Source organism: Poecilia formosa, unplaced genomic scaffold, assembly GCF_000485575.1.
Source record: "Poecilia formosa unplaced genomic scaffold, Poecilia_formosa-5.1.2 Scaffold236, whole genome shotgun sequence".
NCBI classification, from domain to species: domain Eukaryota; kingdom Metazoa; phylum Chordata; class Actinopteri; order Cyprinodontiformes; family Poeciliidae; genus Poecilia; species Poecilia formosa.
Genome location: NW_006800175.1, coordinates 254,319 through 275,263, shown reverse-complemented (window position 1 = coordinate 275,263; position 20,945 = coordinate 254,319). Strand labels below are relative to the sequence as shown.

At 37.0% G+C, this 20,945-nt stretch overlaps 1 protein-coding gene across 6 annotated transcripts in view; it reads left to right on the top strand.

The window, feature by feature from the left end:
• smarcd3b (SWI/SNF related BAF chromatin remodeling complex subunit D3b) overlaps positions 1–20,945 on the top strand; it is a 48,601-nt gene that overhangs the window by 11,927 nt on the left and 15,729 nt on the right. The window contains exons 1-3 of one of the 6 annotated variants that reach the window (XM_016680195.1): positions 4,057–4,397; positions 15,169–15,395; positions 18,833–18,922. In XM_016680195.1, the coding sequence (XP_016535681.1) occupies positions 15,178–15,395; positions 18,833–18,922 (308 nt within the window). In that variant the 5' untranslated portion in view covers positions 4,057–4,397; positions 15,169–15,177. Of the gene's footprint in view, positions 1–4,056; positions 4,398–5,200; positions 5,524–15,168; positions 15,396–18,832; positions 18,923–20,945 lie in introns of those variants that run through there. The other 5 variants (XM_007569086.2, XM_007569085.2, XM_016680194.1 and 2 more) reach the window with 5 other exon arrangements.

Genomic DNA, 20,945 nt, shown 5'->3' with positions numbered 1-20,945 from the left:
CAAACCAACCGTTGTTTTGTACAGAGGTTTTCTCTAGCCAACTTAGTCTTTGTTTAAAGACAGCAAAAGTAGAATTAAGAATTCACATACGCTGAATTACTGTAACTATTAACAAGAAATGCATGAAAATGCATTTTAGAAAAAAAATAATTATCCACAAAGTAAGTAGGTATGGATTAGTGTTCCTATATTTGCTTCATTGTTGATCATTTTGTTTCGGAATGAAATTTGGAGATATTTTGAGCTGAATTTGTGAAAACTTTAAAACCTGCTTTAACAGCTGAATATTCAACCTAATTTTCTGCACCACACACTGCATTAAATCATGGTCCAACTGTCATTTACGCCATTTTTTTCCGGTTTTATGACCTGTACCCAGACCTGATGACTGTCAGACCATAAGAAACAATAAATCACTTAAATAAAACCTATCTGACAATATTAAGAAGGCTGAGAGATCTCGCATCATGCTTCCAGTTCAAAGAAATTCAAGAAAATATGAAAATATATTGACATCTATTAGTTTGTAAAGGGTGAAGAAGCGTTTGTAAGGCTTTGGGAGGCCAGTGAACCACAGCAAGAGCCATTTTTCACAAACAGAGAAAGCATGAAACTTTGGTGAACCGTCCCAGGAGTGACTGGCCAATTACAATTACTGAAAGATCGCCTCAGTGACTCATCCAGGAGGTCACACAGGAACCCTGAATAGCATCCAAAGCACAGCAGATCTCGGTTGTCAAAGTTAAAATCAGAGTTCCTGAATAATAAGAGTGACTTGGCAAAATGGCCAACTGCCTTAAAAAAAACAACAAAGGTTTTAGTCAAACTCTGTAGCTTTGTGTTAGAAAACCCATTTATGCATCTGAATTTAAATAATTTGCAAAGAAACATTACTTGAGAGTGATTTACCAGTTTATCAAAAAATATTTTTGGGAGTTGCTGTTACTAAATGCAACACAGCAAGTTCAGAGGGCAAAAATTTTCTCACATGAGGCCTGATTAGTTTGGATTTTATTTCCATAATAAATTAAATCATCATCTGAAAACGGCATTTTGCATCGACTCTCTTTGTCGTACATAAAAATTTGGTGGGTGATCCGAAACATTCTAGTGTGGAAAAAAAAAGCAATAAACAAAGAAATAAGAAATGAGGAAAACACTTTTTCACATTATTACTGTAAAAGCTAATGTGTTATATTTCCAGCATATTAAGAATAATTATTGATTTTCTGTTAAATGAAAACAATATAATATTAAACATTTTTGTTTATACAATGGTAGTTTGGCATTTTACAGTGAGAATCTCAGACAGACCTAATGAGGGCTTCTATTTATTTAGTTACCTAATCCAAATTAAATAGAAATAACAATGTTAACATAGGCTTAAAAATGTTATATGACCTTTGACCCCTTCAAGATTTTGCAACTTTTTCAGGTTGGGACATTTTGTACCAATAATGCATCACTTCATACCCGCTTTGACATCCAATGACTTTAGATAATTTTTTCGTCATTTCCTGTCAGCGAATGTGGATATTTAACTTCAATAAATAACACCTACCAAGCTAGCACTAATTTTGTTGATGAGAAGTCAACTGGCCCAAATGGGAATCGGAACCAAATTATCCGAACCATATATAGTATGACCTGTACCTCATTTTATACCATAAAACGTTAAATAAAATCAAACAAAGCAAAGTATATGGCTACCTTTCTTTCAGTCGAGGCTGAATTCTACCAAATTTTGTCCTTCCACCAAACTTTTCACTAATATTCAAAAATTTGGTTCCGATGAGGCTTGTTTGTGAGTTTAAAAGTAAATTTTAAAAACTTTTAGCCTGTGTTAAACATACTTTTCATGGGTTGAAACTATTGCATTGAGGATACATAGTGGAGGGTTGACAGTCCTCAGAAAATTCTATCTCATTATTTATCTGAAGAATCCATGAAAATACTAAACCTTAAGGAAATATATACTAAAATGCTAAAGTTTAAGTTAGAGGAGGTCATTTATTGTATCGTTAATCATTTATTGTTTTAAATGTATTATTTATGTTGTATTTAATTAAATACAATAATATTACTAATTAAAAATTATCTGAATTATATTAATTTATATATTATATAATAAAATATATAGATATAAATTATTAATATAATATTAAATTATAATAGATTGATTAACATATATTAATATTATTTTTTTTGTGTATTATATTAAATCATATTTTATTTCCCTTTGGGATTAATAAATTATTTTTGAATTTGAAATATAAGGTAGATTTCAATTTACTTTATAAATGGAAATTTATAAGGACATGTTTAGAAACCTGTTCATATTGGTGGGATTGTTTATTTTACTATTTTCTCCACTGTTTGTTCTATGAAAGTATCAATACATTTGAAAATATGACTAAATACACTTACTGTGTGCAGTTTAGTGATACAAAATCACACCTTTTTGTGTGACTGATGTCTGAAAGAAGCGTATTGCAAATGTGTTTCTCAAGAGCAGCATTTATGTTTGTGGCGTCACAGCCATTGAGTTACCTAAAAAAAATAAACATAATAAATAGTCTTTATCATCAATTTTATTGCTGTTACTATAGTAGCACAAAATATAATAATAAAACTTTTAAGTTTGTGTTGCCCAACCCTGTTTTAAATACAAAATGGAAGCAGGCAGGAAGGTAATGGCTTCAAAGTGGACATATTCTCTTGATTTGTTGTTTCCATCTTCACACCAGTGGAAAAGGAAGTGAAACCAGTGACACGGTGCACTCTTTGTCATTCAAATAACCTCATGAATATTTCAGCGCTCTGATCTGTGACGGGATGGAGTGGGCCGCGATCTTCAGCGTGGAGTGGATTTAGTCAGAGCAATGACCTGCGTGTCATTTTAGCGGGAAGACAACACAACATTTGCCTTTCTGTCCTTGAATTAGGCCTCTATATGCATTTCCTTTCTTACTTTTTTAAAGAAATTGAGCATAATTACAAGCACCTTATAGTCACCTTTCTGTCTGGGTCAAGCTTGATGTTTGTAGCTTGAACTTAGCCTGTGGACTGACTGGGTGAAAGGTAAACCCTAATGAGGCAAGAGGAGGAAATGTTTGTAACCTGCCCCTGCAACCTGAATAGAAAAACACAGGAAGTGAAGGTTCTTTTGACGTGTTCCCTTTTAGTTCCTCCTGTGAAGTGGCTTTAGCGCTCTCAAACACCGCTCCATGTCATAACTCCATCATATAAGGCAGCATCTCTGCGTTAATTATATGCAGCGTGGCCCCTTTAAGAGCCCTAATGTCCTTTTTTGAGAATGAGTGCTGACCGTGGTGGTGGGGGGAGTCTGGCTCTAATCAGGGTTGCCAGATCTGACTGACTGTTTCCAACCCAAACACAATGTAGAACCCAACCAACTCTTAAAAACCCAGCCCAGATCTCAACTTCTAATAAAACTCATGTTCATAGTGTCAGATTTTGTCACATATACTATGTCCTTTTAAAGCAGAAGTGTCCAAAGTGTGGCACGCGGGCCATCTGTGACCCTTGAAATGATTTTGTTTGGCCCCTGAATGGTTTAAAATTTGGGCAGCAAAATAGAAACATGATTCAAAACATCATGTTTTCAAACATGATGATTCAAAACATTTGGAAATGGTCAGTTATTTAACTGTTCAAAGCCCTTTTTATGTTTTAGGTTTCTTTTTTTTTTTTAGCAGATAAAACTAAAAAAAAAGAAAAAAGAAAGAAATCACAATGCACTCATTTTTGTATGATGGAGGACTAACACCATGCTAAGAGTTTTTATTTTTATGCAGTTGGCGAAATCTTAAATTGATTCTGTGCAACTTATTCAGGTTGTTGCTAGGTAACCAAAGCGTGGTGAGTTGTTAGGTGACCAAAGAGTGAGTGAGCTGCTAGGTAAATAAAGAGGGAATGAGTTAGTTGATGTCACCAATTTCCTTAGCTGGTTGTGAGAGGCTGAGTGGCTAAAGTATTTCCTCTGCCTACATCACCCAGAATTCTGTGCGGTTCTGGATCGTAGTTCAGCGAAATTGAGCCGCCATCTTGGTTAACAAGCACAGAGCAAAGCATAGATGAAGGGTGGCTTGAAGACCAACAAAAAGAAAGTATATTGACACTCTTGACCAATGTGCAAGAGAAAGATACATCAACAAAATCACTGCTGTCGAGACCAACCCATAAGAGACAGATAAAGCAGACATGTCAGACGACGTGGACAAGCTAAATGCGATCTCATATTATGACGCAGTTCATGAAGACCGCATACACCTTGGAGGAACTTCGCGGCCTGAAATCTTTGGACGCATAAAATCGGCTTTGTAAAGGACGTACGAACTCTTCACGTCAATAACAAGGTTCTGGTGACCGGCAGAGTAAGTACATGTAGCAGCATACACGTAGGCTACATGTCCGTGTTAGCTTGGTGAAAAAAAATACATTAGCTAAGCTAATGTTGCTAGTTTGGCAGTAAGTAGTAGTACGACTACAGTAAATATCACTGATATTGGTGGGTAGAGTACTCAGAAATTGTGATCGAGTATTAGTTGTAATATTCTTATATTGTTTTTAAGTATGGAAATCAGGCGAGAGCTAGTTCTAATTTTGTGGCTTGCTTATTGTTGTCATAGCAACGTTCATGGCAGTTATGGACACCTACAAGCTACAGCTATCGGCTACAAAGCTCCCGGAAGTGCATCTATCGTGATATACATTGTTATTGATTTATTGCCCAGCCCTAATTAATCAAATGTCAAATTTGGCAGATTCTAGACATTTAAAAATAAAAATAAACTAAAATGATTAGTGCAATAACGGCATTTTATTAAAAGTTTTTGCGGTTTCCTGCCACACAGTGACAACTATTTCAAAGGAACACTTTCTAAAAACCTGCCAAAATTTGTCAAGAGTAGCCCAAATTTTAACAGCTGTTTTTTTTTTTCCCCAACCCATTTGGGTGGAAACCAACCCAATCTGGCAACACTGGCTCTAATCCCAATCGGCCACCCCTCTACCCCCATACAAACCCCGTCCAAACGCATGCCCTTATCTACCATTGGAATGCAACAACTGCGCCGGGGAGAAAAGAGGAAGGGGTGGGCTGGCTGAAACCCCCTTGCCAGACCCCCGTATGGCTTCTGAATCCCCCCCACCTCCTCATCTACCATACTCCACCTCCAAGCGAGCGACGTGCCCGGCTCCAACTAAAAAAAAAGTGAGCTAGACACATTCAGAAGATAGGAGAGAGAGAGGGAGAGCGAGCGAGCGAGAAGGAGAGTCAGGGACAGGCAGTGCTGAAAAGGAGAGCACAAAGAGAAGGAAAGTGGAGCAGGGGAGGGGAACAGGAGGCTGGGAGAAGGGAGAGGGAAAGACAAAAGAAGGAGAGGGGAGACGTAGCAGGGTGAAGCGGAGGGGACTGAGCAAATGGCTACGGAGGAGACGGCGGGGGGAGCCAGGAAAGCCACCAAGAGCAAACTGTTTGAGTTCCTGGTCCATGGAGTGGTGAGTGGCGCTGTCTTGTCATTCCTGCTCTGGCATGCATCTGTGTGGATGAATCGGTGTGAGCGTGAGAGAGAGAGAGCTGGGTTAACGCTGGCCATGTGAAGGTTATTTCCAGCCCCTCGGATCTGTCAGGAGAAGTGGAGCAGCATGAATGGAGCATGAGGGGAGGATGTTGGAGCTTGCCTGCACATGAAAAATCACAGAAATCGAAGCAGAGCTGCAGAAAGCAAGGAAAGAAAAGCAAGAAAAACAGCTAGATTCCCTCCCCTTTGGCTAGCAGAGACGCACACTGCTTTACTGGGATTCAGAGACCCCAAGAGAGCGAGGGAGAGGGTGGGAAATGACGAGTCCTCTGGAGTATCCTTCCAGGAGGCGTGCTGCTGCTGCCGCTGCTGGTCCGTGGAAGGATTTGAACCTGTAAGGTCACCAGACGACAGATGTATAGTGTGGAAGATGGAGCCACGGCTGGCAGAACAATCAGTCCATTCATGTGAAGCTAGCATGAAATGTCAAGCCCAGTGGTACTCATGTGGTTAGAGGTTAGACAACTGTTACCATAAGCTTCCCTGCACCACATGGACTGGAGATAGGTTTGTTTAGGGGAGTAAAAAAAAAATCTCTGGTAAAACTTCACAACATTTACCTCCAGAACATCTGTGGTGTCTCTGCCGATCTGTGGCTTATATGTGCTTGTGACCCCTAGTCTCAAGTCTGTCGGTCAATTCAAACAAAAGATGTTCGTTTTGAGATGCATGCAGTATGTATAGAGTAAAACAATCAATATTTTTTTTTATATTTTATTGCTTACGTAGCAAATTTTACAAATTATTAATCGGATAATCAATATTCTTTTAAAAATGTCAAGGTGACATTATCCAATGATAATTAATTGTGGTCAATCAATAATTTAAATAATCATCAACTAGCTTAGCAAGCAACTAGTTATTAACTGGAGTATAGAGACTCTAAAAAATGTAATTTGCTGAAAGGACAACATATTAAGAGGAGTATTTAAGCCAAAACTGTACAAAAATATATACAGTTTTCATTTAAGATAAAAAAAACCGTTGCCTGTAAATATATTCTACCCAGAATTCTCGTATTAATCACCTTTTGCCATCCAATTATTTCTCAGTTAATCAAAAAAATAATCAGCAGATTTGCCACAAACTGTATTTAAGTCAAGCAGAAGGGCTGAGCTTTTCACATATTGATATTTACAAAAAAAATGTTCATGCAATTTTTTAAAACTTCTGAGACCTTGTTGCTTTACTTTACAAAATGTATTAATTGAATCTAAATTAACATGCCTGTGAAAAGAAATCCTTTTTTATTTTATTGCTCATTTGTCACATTTAATTGTCTTGATTCAGATACATTAGATGGTTTTAAGGCTTGAAAAGTCTGTTAAAATCATACCCTACCATCTGAAACGTATTTAAGACCAAAAAGTCTGAAGTGGACTTCCTGCTTCATGACCCAAGTGTGCTTGATCTTTGGGTTAAAAACGGTGGCTCAGTGTGGGTCCGTCAATTATTACTCCTTGTGTGAAGTTGCTGTTAAGTTGCTAAATGCTAAAGCTAGTGTGGACATTTAATTTAACCATTGCTGTTTTTATTTCTGTCTTCATCTAAAACAAGTCTTTATTTAACAACCTTTTAATTTGCATTTCCATGTTTTAAAAAAGTAAGATGTTCTTCGCTACAGCCTTTGTGAAGTTACTGATAAGCTGCTAAATGCTAAAGCTGGCTGGTATGTAAACAGGGAAGATATGGTTTTAAGTATGTCATTTTTTATTTCTGTCCTTACATAAAACCTGCTATTGTGTACAAAATATTTGCTGCCATTTCATTTTACTTTAAGATTCCGTTTTTGTTAATTTGCTTCCCCTATTTCCTCTTTAATGTATTACATTTGAAAGAAGTCAGTGTGCAAAGCACAGATGCATCAAAAGTACTTCTTGATTATATTGTGGTTTATTTTTATTAATTTATACATTTAAAAGATTAAGCTGCAACTCTTTACAATGATGTTATTTACATGTGATCTGATTTCTATGTTGGCAAGAAATCAAACAAAGAAAGCAAGTTTGCTACTTGTATAAAATAAAATCTGATCATTCAGGGACTACATAAATAACATTTCTGCTTCTCAAATTTTAATATTTAGTAGTTTCTATCAAATTTTGTAATTTATTCTACTTTATGGCTAACAGGCTAATACAAAATTAAGAAAATAATACTTTTGCTATTACTTCGATAATGTTGTATTGGTGCAAATACCTTGCCATGATCACATCTCAGAATCTCAGATAATAATTTGAGCCATCAGATAGGAATTTGTGTAGCTAAATTTTGCAATACTCCTTCAGTATAAGAGGTTAAAACAAAGAAACAAACAAAAGCATCTCAACTTGTACAACTAGTTTTAGACTGAGCTCAGTTTTAATCGATGCTGATGTCAGCTTTAGCGACACCAGCTTGATTTATAGACTGAAACCAGAAGAGGCATTGTGTCTTTGACAGAAGCAGTCATTAAAAGGGTTTTGGGGGACTGAAGCTTGCAGACACACTTTAGGAAACAATGACCTGGGTGATTGATGAGCCAGATGAGCGTGTCCTCTCAACAGACCAATTAACCTTGATGAGTCTCTGGCTGCTCAAAGCCAAATATTTCCCTCTGCTTACGTTTCTCTCATGCCTTCGTCTTCCTCCTTCATCCTGTCTTTATTCCCCCCCACATCTGAAGATGGAAAAGACTTGTTATAAAAGTTGCAGGAGGTCCTTTTGGTGTGTGTTCTCCAAAATGGAGGGACATTTATCCCAAGGGACAGGACTTGGGACAGTTTGCCAGCTTGTGGCAAGCGATGACGTCTCATTTCCTTTCATGGCTGAAATGAGCAAAGGAGAAATGCTTTTTGAGGCAGAAAACGCAGATTTAAATGTTTTTTTGCGTTTGTAAATATAGCAATCAGAGCTATAGTTTCAGCTCCTGCAGGTTGTAGAGCTCCAGCAGGATTTGACTGAGCTTTGGTTCAATGGCTGATGGGTAGGCTGAGCCCTCCTCCTCTCCCTCTCTCATTATCTTGCTTACCTCCCAGCTGTCTCTGGCTTTGAAGGTCAGCTAGGGCCAGGTTGTAAGAAAAATCCTTCCAGGGCTCTTTGTGAGAAACTCCGATAAGCCAAAACATGAACCGAAACTCTGTAGCTGTGTTGTCTGAAACATTCTGCACATTTTTCTACAAAACTCTCTCAGACTAAATTTTCTTTGTTGCAAACCTTAAAAAGAATGTGAATCGTAGCTCTCAGCTACCTACGGAGGAGTTTTAACCATGCAAATCAATCAGCTTGTTAGGACATATCAGCATATGCACAAACCTTGTGACAGGAATTTAGTCTGCAAAGTAAAATAAAAGAAATTCAACATCCACTTCACTTTCCAAGCACAATGTGCTGGTTACCTTGAATTATCCACAATAGTCCAAAGACCTTGCCATGATCAGACTTCTCTGAAATTACTTTTTACCAGAGAAATTGTCATTTAGTGTGAAATATGTGGTTGGATTTTGCAGTTTCTGTTGAATTTTTTTTCTTCGTGAAATGTGTTATGAGTCCAGAAACCTCATCTCAACTCATAAAACCACCTGCATAGTTGTGTAACCTGGTAATTTTCTTGATTTAAATAACATTTAAAGTTCCCGTTTTATAAATTTGTTCTAGTCGGTCCAGCTCATGGGTTGTTGTCTGACCTTAATTGGAGGGAGATTTATTTTGTGTCCTCATCACAGAATTGGCAGAGACATTTCAGGAGATGGTGAACTTTTCCCAAATAACGTAAAAGTAATTTTTAATCCAAACTAACAGTTAAAGAAAAAAACGACTGAGATTGGTGAGTTTGAAAAGTTAAGCCAATTTCTTTAAATTGCCAGCATAAGGAACATGAAAGGCAGGATAAAGGCAACATAACAATTTTATGTTTTAGAACACAATTTGTACCAAAATTATTATAGAACGAGACAAATGAGCAATTCAAAGAAAGTAAATCTGAAGGCCTGTTTTGATTTTTATTTGTTTATTTATTTTATTTTGTGTTTGGTAAAATTAGGTGCTAAAAGGCTTATTTAAGTAGTAGTAGTTTTTCAAGCAAACCTGTTATCTGTTGTTTTACATGATTAGAGGTCAACGTCTTAAGAAGAAAAAATAAATAATTTAAACATACTAAATCAATCTGCAGGCATTTTTCATTATTTAGTATCATTTCATGAAAGTGACAAACATTTAATTGAACATTTTCACAAATTAATGATTCATCATCAGATGTGTGTGGCTGTCAAAGTGATAAATAAAAAAATAACAGCTAATTAGTCGGTTATTATTGTTGCTTAAGATGCAATCGCCTCCCAATAATGGGAGCATTGAGATACAAAATTAACTTATTTATATTGTATTTTTCAGCATCTACTTAAAGGAAAATGCACTTAGTTTTTTGTAATACTTTTATATAGAAACCCAAAATATTCAACAAGATTATATTAAATGTTGGGCTGCAAATAACAATTATTTTAGTAATTGATAATTCCGACAATTAATTGCATAAAAAAACATGTAACATATTCTGCAGATTTTACATCTAACTACATAAACTTGTTATGTACAACTTTAGAAATACATTAATAGATGCAAATAAACAAATAATTAATTCCATTTTATTGCCTAAAATGCAGTTTGAAAAGCAAAACTTTCTGCAATTACTCTCTGACAAAATGCACCACTCCAGACTAAAAAATAACCAATAGGAACCAGGTAGAGTCTTGGTGCTGTCAATCAACCTTGTGAACGTACTGCTAAATGTGCAAATATTGGAGAGAACCGTTTTTCTATGTCATCTGTGGCCATACTAACTAGTATGGGCATTGACAACATGCTACGCTAGCTTCAGTGTAGCAAGATTGGGATTGTGATTGACAGCGCTAAAACCCGCCTCCTGGTTCTGATTGGTTATTCAGAGCTAGCATTGGATGAATTCAGAGAAGCTCCAATTTTTCACAGATTATCTGTCTCATACTGTCAGGACATAGTGACAGTTTCAACAATTAAGTAAAAAATTTTTTTTTTTTTTTTGATGTAAAAGTTACAGACTGCAGCTTTAACTCATAAGCAAGAAATAAATTCTTTAAAGAGGCAGAGTAAAAATCGAAACGTTGTAGTGAATTTCTGTAGCTGACTGAGAGGCTCGTTGGGTTGTGCTTTCAGACAGCGTGGGTTAAGTTTGGCCTCTCTAAATCCCTCCAGCCTCTCTGAGATGCCAGCACACTTCTCAGATAGCCGTCCACATGGCAGATTCGATCGCTGGACGGCTGACGGAGCCCTGGGCGAGTGTTGGAGTCAGTTCAGCAGGTCACATTATAGAGTGGGCCTTCATTGTGTGTTTGTGTGGATTTACATCATCCTGCTATGGATTTCTGTATCTGATATCTGCTGGGCTGCGGTTGTCCTGATGACCGCTTGTCTGCTGGGTCCCGTCTGATCCCTGTTTCATCGTCTAATCCATGAGAGTAGACTCTAAAGACTGAGAAAGGTGACAACATTGGAGCAGGAGGACGTCTGGCCATATGCTGTTTTATCCCCTCCAGTCCGGAGACGCCTCTCGGTTGCCACATCCCCTCCCCCCTTACAGACCCAACTCCCAGTCAGAGTGACGGGAACGTCTGTTTGGACTTCTTATCACGTGTTATCTCAGCCTGGTCCATTTCAATGGCAGCACGTTATGTCTGCCTTCATTATGCCATCAGAATCTGTTTGTAGTGGCAAATTTTCTCCCAACACCTATATGGATTTAGTCATGAAATATTGTTTGTTTGCTCACTGTTGGTTCTTAGTGTTTTTGTTTGTTTTCACTGTGTTTGTGGAGAGTCTAAAGATCACTTTGGATGCGTGTGTGTGCCAGGGTTATGACAGTTTTGGGTCTTATTTCGTTGTGACTTTTTGTTTGTCTAATTCAGTTAGTTTTAATTAGTTTTTAGAGTGTGTTTGCTAGTTTTTATTAGTTATTACTTGAATATTGTCTAGTTTTAGTTTAGATTTTATTTTTTTCCATACTTTTTTTGATGCAGAATTCAAAAGGTCAAAGTATTGCATTGTATTGTGATTATGTATACCATGTTGAATACTCAATAAATGTATTATATTATTTTTGAACAACCAACTGACTTTTGTCGTCGCCATTTTGCGGAATAGCGCAAGTGCCATCAGGAGGAGCATGGGGTGCCGTAATTTGCCGACAACTGACATAAACTGCTTTTGTGGGGGGGAAAAAATAAATAAATTTCACATCAGTTTGAAAGGTTAAGAACTATACTCATAAACACAAAAAAATAAGGATACTGTATCTATAGTTTCAGTATATTTTGGTTAGTTATATAAACACACAATATAGTTCCAGTGAATTCCATTTTTTCCCATTAATTACTGTTTTTATCTCAGTTTCAGTTTTTGTTTTGGTAGTTTTAATCAGTTAAAATAGTGTTGGCGTTTGCCTGCAAACTATCCACATCACTCAAACGTTTCTGTATTTTCTCATGTTATAACTCCAGTGTGTTTTTCTTGGATTTAATGTAATAGTGGAAGAAAAAGGATATCAGGTTTTTGTCTTTGCAAAACAATCTCAAGCTCAGTCAGATCAGATTGAGATCATCAATTTATAACTCTGCACAGATTCTCAGTGGACATGTTTCCACTGAGCGGGTCGCTGTGGTTCGGTACGCAATTTTATGGTCCAGTGTTTTCAGGGAAATGTTTCCACTGCTAATTGGTCTCTCACTGGGCAGTACTTAATCTCATTCATGTTCCAAGCAGTAGCATTTTCCTGTCCTCCAATCAATGGACTATGTTGTGCTGAATGGGTATAATTGTACTTTAGCCATCAATATGATGGCTAAATAAGAAATTTAAAACAATTAATATATTTGTTGTTGATCTTGTATGTCTATATAGTTAGTTATTTAGCAGCAGAAAGGGGTTTTGCTTTGAAAATGTTTCCTATTTTGTTGCCATTAGTTGTTTTCGGTAAAATGTGATTAATTACAGATCCTGCAATTAACTCGATTAAAAGTTTTAATCAAGTCAATTACACTGCTTTCTTGTGTGAAAATCGACCAATTTTCAGTTGCCTGAAGTATAAACACTATCTCAGAGATCAACATCTTTGGTATGAATTGTGTGAAAAATGACCTTGAAGAGACTGATGAAAGCTGGTAAGATGTTGTCAAACTATGCTAAAAGTGAAATAAAAATCTCAGTTACATTTTGTAAATAAACTGAGGAACAAATACTCTGTTTTTGGAGGTATGTTCTGCAGTCAAAGGAAAGTAAAATTTAATTTTGTAAACAAAATGACAATTATTAAATCTAAAGAAATATAGAGTGTGTGTGTGTGTGTGCGTGTGTGTGTGTGTGTGTGTGTGTGTGTGTGTGTGTGTTTTGCTGCAGGAAGGACTGGTGCACTTCACAAAGTAGATGGCATCATGAAGGAAGAACGATGTAAAAAATACTGAGACATAAAATCAGAAGGTTAAGCTTAGCCATAAATAGGGCTTGGACAATAAATCAATAACAGTATATATTGTGATAGACACATGATCAATATCAATAATACTATATCTGATATAATATCCACTGAATTTTGATCCAGAACCGCACAGCATTATGGGAGATGTAGGCAGAGAAAACTCTTTAGCTGCTCAACTAGCAATGGTTTGATGGTGGCATCAACTAACTCACTCATTCTTTGGTTACCTAGCAACTCACTCATTCTTTGGTTACCGAGCAACAACCTGTTGATTAACTTGCGCAGTAGCAGTTTAAGCTTCCGTCATTGTGCCTTATAGTTGCTTAAAAATATAAAAGGGCGTGGAATGAAAATTGGATAAAACCCAAAAGTTTATGTCACCAGTTTGGTGACATTTCACATATTTACAACAAAAAGCTAATCAATAATTATCGATATCGACTGATATAAAACGCGTGATGGGTCTTTCAGCCGTTGTCATAGATGGGTCTCCCAGTTTATCTCGTGCTCCAAGTTGGAGTGAAAAACAGTTTAATTGGATAGGATTGGACATTGCGGCCTCAATCTGTTGTAGTTGAACAGAAACAGCCGGAGGTCTGTGCTCTGGGTAGACACTTGCTTTATTTCATGCAAACAGTGCTTTGGTTTCAGACAATAAACCAAGGCGGGGGGCAGCTGTTGCCATGAGAATGACAGGAACAGGTGAGAGACCCAGCTGTCCCCCGCCGTCAGGAAGTCAACGTGGGAGACTGTTTGCATTATTAGGGAGATGTTTGGAGGGTTGAAAGCGATTTTAGATTACAGTTTTAGTTCCGTATTTGTGTTGTGAGAGATCAAAAGATCGAGACGAAAACGAAGGTCTCAGTGCAGTTCCTCTTGTTTCTGGTATTGTTTTATCTCTAAAGAAACAAACAAGACAAATCACTGCTGTTTTCTTTTCTCTGTCGTTGAACTCAGTTGACTGCATATTACCCCAGTTACATTATATGGTTTAAAAGCACCTTGCAAAAGTATCTGTACCCCGTTAACTTCTCAAATTTTGCCACAATGCAACCACAGAAGTCAATGTGTTTTATTAAGAATACGATGAACTGAGTTAAAATCCAAAAGAATATATTTACAAAAAAAACTGGATCTCATAAAAAAGGGTTCAGAGAAACAAAATGGACTTTGACAAAAAAAAAAAAAAAAAAAAAACAGTTAACAAACCAACTGACTGCAGAAACTAAGTATAACTGACCTAACAAGGAAATGACACAAGAATAAATTACTTACTAGTTCTACTGGCAGATTATTTTTCTTATAGCCTGGAAATAATATTTTAAGTGAAATAATCTGTCAATGAAACTTTTTTCATCAATATTAAGGAATTATTGAACGAAAACAAGCTCCTATATTTTCCTGAAAAGTTACTTGCTATAAGTCAGTTTTGTCTTATTTCATGTGTACTGAAATATCTGCACAAGAAACTAGACAAAAATACTTTCTAAGTTTTTATGTTTTTGCAGTGTTGTTTGGTAACTCTTTAGTATGACTGGACAATAAGTCAATAATATGTATTGTAATAGACACGTGGTCAATATCAATAGATACATTTTCAATAATTTCACTGTGACTCAGAACCGCAAAGCATTCTGGGAGATGTAGGCAAAGGAAAATTTTTCGCTGTTCAGCCTCTCACAGCCAGCTAAGCTAGGTTGGTGGAATTAACTAACTCACTCACTCTTTGGTTGCCTAGCAACTCACTCATTCTGTAGTTACCTAGCAACACCCTGTTGAGTAACTTGCACAGCAGCAGTTTAAGGTTTTGCCACTGTGCCTCATAACTGTTTAAAAAAACACACAGCAGCGTGAAGTGAATAAAACAAAGAGGAAAGGTCACTCCACCAGTTAGGCTGAATTTTAGATATTTAAAACAAAAAAAAAACATAAAATTATTGATATCGACTGCTATGAAACGCATATCAGTCAGCCGGTTCGCCCAGCCCAACTCATTACTGATGTTATTTTAATAAATTATAAACACTAAAGATAATATCACTTGTTTGACCTCTTCGTTTTGCATCCCCCCCCATTCAGCGTCCTGGCATGCCATCTGGAGCGAGGATGCCCCACCAAGGAGCCCCCATGGGGCCCCCTGGCCCCCCGTATGGAGGGAGTCCGGCAGTGCGGCCCGGCCTGCCCTCCCCAGTGATGGAGCCAAGTCGTAAGCGGCCTGCCCCGTCCCAGCAGGTCCAGCAGCAGCAGCAACAGCAGCAGCAACAGCAGCAGCAGCAGCAGCAGGCCGTGCAGAACCGCGCCAGGAAGTGAGTCTGAAATCAGTGCAGATTTAAATCGAGCTGCATGGCTTACATACCATACCATACCTTTTGTCTGCTTCTGTGTGGTTTTAAAGGCAACAATAGCTATGGTTTCACTGGAAATTCATTCTGAAGGAATTATCTTGTGACATTAATCCATCAGGAAACTTCCTGGAAACTGATTATTTACTAGAAGATCAAAAATGTAGCTTTAATATTTAGTTATGCCTCTTTAAAAATGACAAAAATCTGATTAATGTAATAATAATTATTTATTTACAGTTTCCTCTGCTGTTATTGGCTGTTTTGAAGTTCTTCCTCCTGACTTTTTGTCTCTTTTTAGCATGAAAATCCCTGGTGAATTGCTGTTTCCGCTTTCTGTTTTACTTTTTGTTTCCCTGTTGCAGCTCCTGGCAACCACTGATTGCAGTCGCTGATTTCTTTTGAAACTTCTCAAACGATGACGTTTGGCATGAATAATGTTTTTTTTCCTGAATGCCTCAGATCACAGTAATTTGTCTTACTAGAATTAGTAACAGTCATCATTAAGGAAACTTTGCCTAACCAAGATTCCCAAAAATTTGAGTTTAAGCATTAAAATATCTGATATGAATTGTGCACAAACATGTGAAATGGTACTTTATTTTTCCTACAGTGAAATTAAATCTTGTTGCAATTCATACTATAACTTTTTTTCAGAGTCCTTGTAGACGCTGATGGCTGTAAGGAATGATCTCCTGTAGCAGTCTGTACTACAACATTGCTGAAAAAGCATCTGACTGAAGACACCATGTTGTCATGATTAATTTTTTTAATTTATAAAGAACCCTTCTTTGCTCAATAATCTTCGTCTTAAAGAAATTATCTAGCTTTCAAAGAGCAAAAGGTGTTTTAATCTCTACTCCATTTTCATGTGAAAAAAAGTTAAATATTTTAAAAACTATAAAAAGTAGAAGTAGTGTCCTAAAAGTTTTGATATTTGAGTGGTTATAAAAACACAGATTGCTGGAGAAAGTCTCTGCATCTGGAAGAAAAGCATGAATGATGGAGAAATCAAAAAGCAGCCCTGCTTATTTTTAGTATTTGCAATTATTCACGCCATGATTTTTGTAAAAACTCGGAGCATAAAAATCAACTTGATGAGATGTGAAACCATGGGTTTTTGTCCGCCTCGTCTCAGCATCCATTTCAGTCTTTGTTTCCACTTCTCGCACTCGCTCATCGGCTCTCTCCCTCTTCTTATTATTATCTTGCCTCTGTTTTCTTGCTCACTGCTTTGTTCTTCTGTGTCCTGCTGTGCACGAGCGATTGAACTTTATGTCTCAAAAAGGATTTTTTCTTCTTTGGATCCCACTTTTCCTTCACATTGAGGCGGTCCACACAAAGCTCTCTGCATCTGCAGGGTTTAATTCGTCTAACACCTGAACATCTGTATCCCAGTTGCCTAAACACACACACCTGACACACAGCAGTGTGTCAGGTGTGGTCATTAGAAAGACAATCAATACGCACACCTCTCCGTTTCATTCTCTCACTATCTGCAGCTCGATTGATCCACTCACAATTAAGCAGGCTTGTCGAACATTTTAGAGGAAATGTTACTGAACCCCCAGAGCAGAATGTCTGGCTGCCGAGCGTCTGATCAATGCGCCAATGTGACCCGTCCAGGTGTCTTTGTGTCGTTTGTCTCTTAGACAGCGTTCTTCTGCTGGCAAACAGGTTGGCGCTCCACCTCCGCTGCTGCCAGCTGAGGGCGGACCACCTGTGTTTGCAATGTCACTGAGCCCTCTGGGTCTGAGCTATAACCGAAGTTGCTGCTGATGGAAGCATTTTTATTTTTTACCCCGGCTGGCTTTGTTGTGTAAATACTTGTCTGGAAATTTGGTGCTTTGATTTAAATTGAACGGGTTTACCTTAAATTGATTTTCTGTCTCTGTGGTTTACAGCGTTATTAGATTTCAGAGCCTCACCTTAACTCCAAATAAACGTCTTGTCCCTTTGGCAAAACAACTCAGCCTTTGTCAAACTTTTCTCCATTAAACATGAGAGTATTACCGATCATTATTTTGGCCACGATCAATACAAAGATTATCATCACTGACAGATGACGTGAATAACACAAATTAATTCTTAATGGGTGCACATATGCTGTAGCAACTGAACTATGGTGAAACGATTAATCATATTAATTGTGATTAATTGATTATTGAAATAATCACCAACTAATTTCACAATTGATTAATTGTTAGCAGAGTATACAGACAAAAAACTTTGCTGAAAGAATAGCATACTCAGCAGGAAGTCAAAACTGTACAAAATATGTACATTTAGCATTTAAAATTTTAAAAGGTGGCATAGTTATATCTGCAGAATGTACCAAAGTTTTTTACCTGATTAATCAATTAATCGTCATGATGATTGATAAATTACTCAACTATTCAGTGAATCATTAGTTGTAACCCTAAATTGAACATTTTGTTCTCAAGGATAATGTGTTAGAGAAAATATCTGCAACTATAATACAGAGTAGGGCTAACCTGATGATAATTTTTTTTGATTAACTGATTAATAATTGGAAAGCAATAGGCGCTTAGAATTTGAGAAAATCGGTACATAACATTTTTACGGTCTTTGCTCTATTGCTGCTTTGAGTGTTTTGTTCTTTTAGCAAATGGTCTTTATTTGAGTCTTTATATTCCAGCTGATAATTAATTGATTACTAAATTAGTTAGCGATGATTTCAATAATCGATTAATTACGATTAATTGTTTCAGTTGTATATCGAATAAGGACGCTGGATGCATTTCTCCATGAAAATGTAACTTCAGGACATATTTCAACTATATTTAAGTCCAAGAAATGTTGTGTTTTTACCTTAATGTTCTTCATTTAGATGGTACAATTTCAAACCAGCCATTCATGTTTGCACAAAGCACCGAGTTAAACGGAAGCGTTTATATTTTTCCACAGCTGTTGGTTCCTCTTTCTGTTAAAGTATGCATGATGTGCTCATCTGCACCACATGTTCATCACAACAAGTTATGAGCTGAACCAGAGGGAAGATTTCCGCTCAAGTTCGAATCCACCCTGTGATCTCATATATCAGTGTATTGTCTGTCTCTGTGTGTGAAGCATGATTGTTTTGGTTCTCTGAGAAACTCTGTTGAATGAGCGTGTCCCTCGGATGAGCAAGAAGCCTCCCAGGTCCTCCTCCGCTGCACGAGCATGGACACAGTTCCTCTCCCATCACAGCCTGGCCTTGTCCCAGTCGTAGAGTTTGCACCTACTAACAGACCCTTGAACTTCACACGCGTCCAACACACACTTATGTTAAAGATAGAAAGAAAAAAAAAAGGATTCGACAGGTGTTTCCCCGCTCTGAGTAAATATGTTTCTCGCCATAACACTAATCGGACAACCTTCGAATCCTCACCAATTCATAGGAAGCCAGTTGGATTTCCCGGAGCCAGCGAGATGCCGGCGAGGCAGATGGACATGAGAGAGCCCCAATCAGATCCCACGCTTGGATCAAAGTAGGAGTTTATTCTGCTGCTGCATGCCCCTTGTCTTTCTTTTGATGACTCTGGCCTTTTTTAGCCTCTTACCTGAGCCCAGCAACCCCCCTGAATGAACTAGTCTGGCCAAACGTATGCAAGTTGAGAGGGGACCCCTCTCTGGACTGAAGTAGTGCATGCTTTGGCCTGGAGCATGGCATGAAGGGGACCAGACTCCTATTGCAAAGTATTTTTCAGACAGTGTAAACTAGCAAATTGTTTGTGTTTTCTTTTTTATTCCCCTGTGGATGATTTAATCCTCCCTGCAGTGGGTTTGTTGCAGTATTTGGCATGCTGATAGAACTACTGGTTCACAAAGTGCTGCAGTCCTCTCTGACAAAAAATAAAACAAATTCTGCACTGCAAGAAAAAAAGAAAATGTTGGCGCTGTGTAAGAGTAATGGCGTATTAGAGCCGCTGTAAATAGAACAAAGGATGAGTAAATTTATGCCAACAACTCTCAGAAATTTTCTAGAAAAACAAGAAAATTTCAGGGTCGAAAATTTGCTAGAAAAAAAAATGTTTAAATTAATCTCTGACATTTTTGAGAAAAAAAAAACTTAAAAAAAACACCTGAGTTCCAAGTTGCAAATTTGCTAGATTTTTTTCTTAATTTTTAGATTAATATCAGAATTTTTTGTGTAAAAAATGAGAAATTTCTAAGTTTGAAAAGAAAAAAAAAAAAAAAGGACTTTTGAAACTCAGTTTTTTCCTCAAAATTTTAGGGTTTTTTTTTTAGCAGTTTTTTTACTTTTCAGACTTTCCTTGTTTTTTCTAGAAAATATCTGTAATTAATTTCTGAGTTTTTTGGCAGAAATTTTCAAAAAAAAAATTCTCCAAACTACAATGGTTGTAATACGCCATCGTTGTAAACGGTATGCAATATGTCATACTTAGTAAATTTTTGGTGTGGTACGTTGTGTAGTCAGTCCCTCCAGTTTCTTGAAAATCCATGGAAATTCACACAAAATCAAAAGATTTTTTGCACTAATACATAATCAATCGTGAGCTTGTAGGAAATTTTCCTCAGAAATGATCGAGAGTGCTTACTTCCACCTGCAGGTGGCAGTATTTCTTACTTCTACTACATTGAATCTTACTTGGCGTAAAGTTCGAGTCCCTGATCAATATGGCGAGGAACAGAAATATGTGGGAACAAAATTAGACAAATTAGAAAAGCAGCCAATGTCAAATTAAAAGTAGAATTAAATGGTTTCATAAAACTTTTAACAATAAAGCTTGCTCACAAATAGGTGAGCAAGCTATTTAAAGATCTTTTTAAAATAAATTGAATGTGTTCTAAAACTTTTAAAATCAATAGTTGATCTATTACATATTGCTGGTTATTGATATGGGCGGTTGCCCAGGGTAACGTTAAGAGCGGGGCACAAATGCACTATATAAAATAAATGCATTTATTTGACATTTTCCATCTCTTTCAAGCCTGTGCTGTCAGTGATGCGTTGATCTCCTGCATGCTGCTGAAGAAAGGAGACTTTTTCTTTTGCGTTCTTTGTGCAGGACTGCATAAAGAACTACAATTGATTTTTGGAAAATAGTTTGTAAAATCAAAATTTAGCAACAATGACCAAACAAAAGTTCAGCCTTTTTTTCTTTTTCTAAATTTGACATTTATAAAAGCCAGCTAACAAGTTGTTGTTGAAGTTTCTCAATATCTTTATTGCATATAATCAGCAGTTCCTATGAGCTGCTTTTAATCAGGTCAGGTTTGTTCCTCTGTAGGTTTATTACTCACTGCTTCTACATATTTGGATATTAACTCTTAAATAAATCATGATATGGTGTAATATTTTATACATTATTGCTTATTGAAGGCAAACGGTAGATTTGCTAATTCGACATCATGATATTGTCATGATGTCGTGCCGTCATGCTTTAAACTTAAAAATTAAAGATTTAATTTGCTTTTGTCATCACTGCAGGTTGGATTTTATGCAGCAGCTTCCAAAATATTCAACCACCCGGAACATTTTGTTTTTCA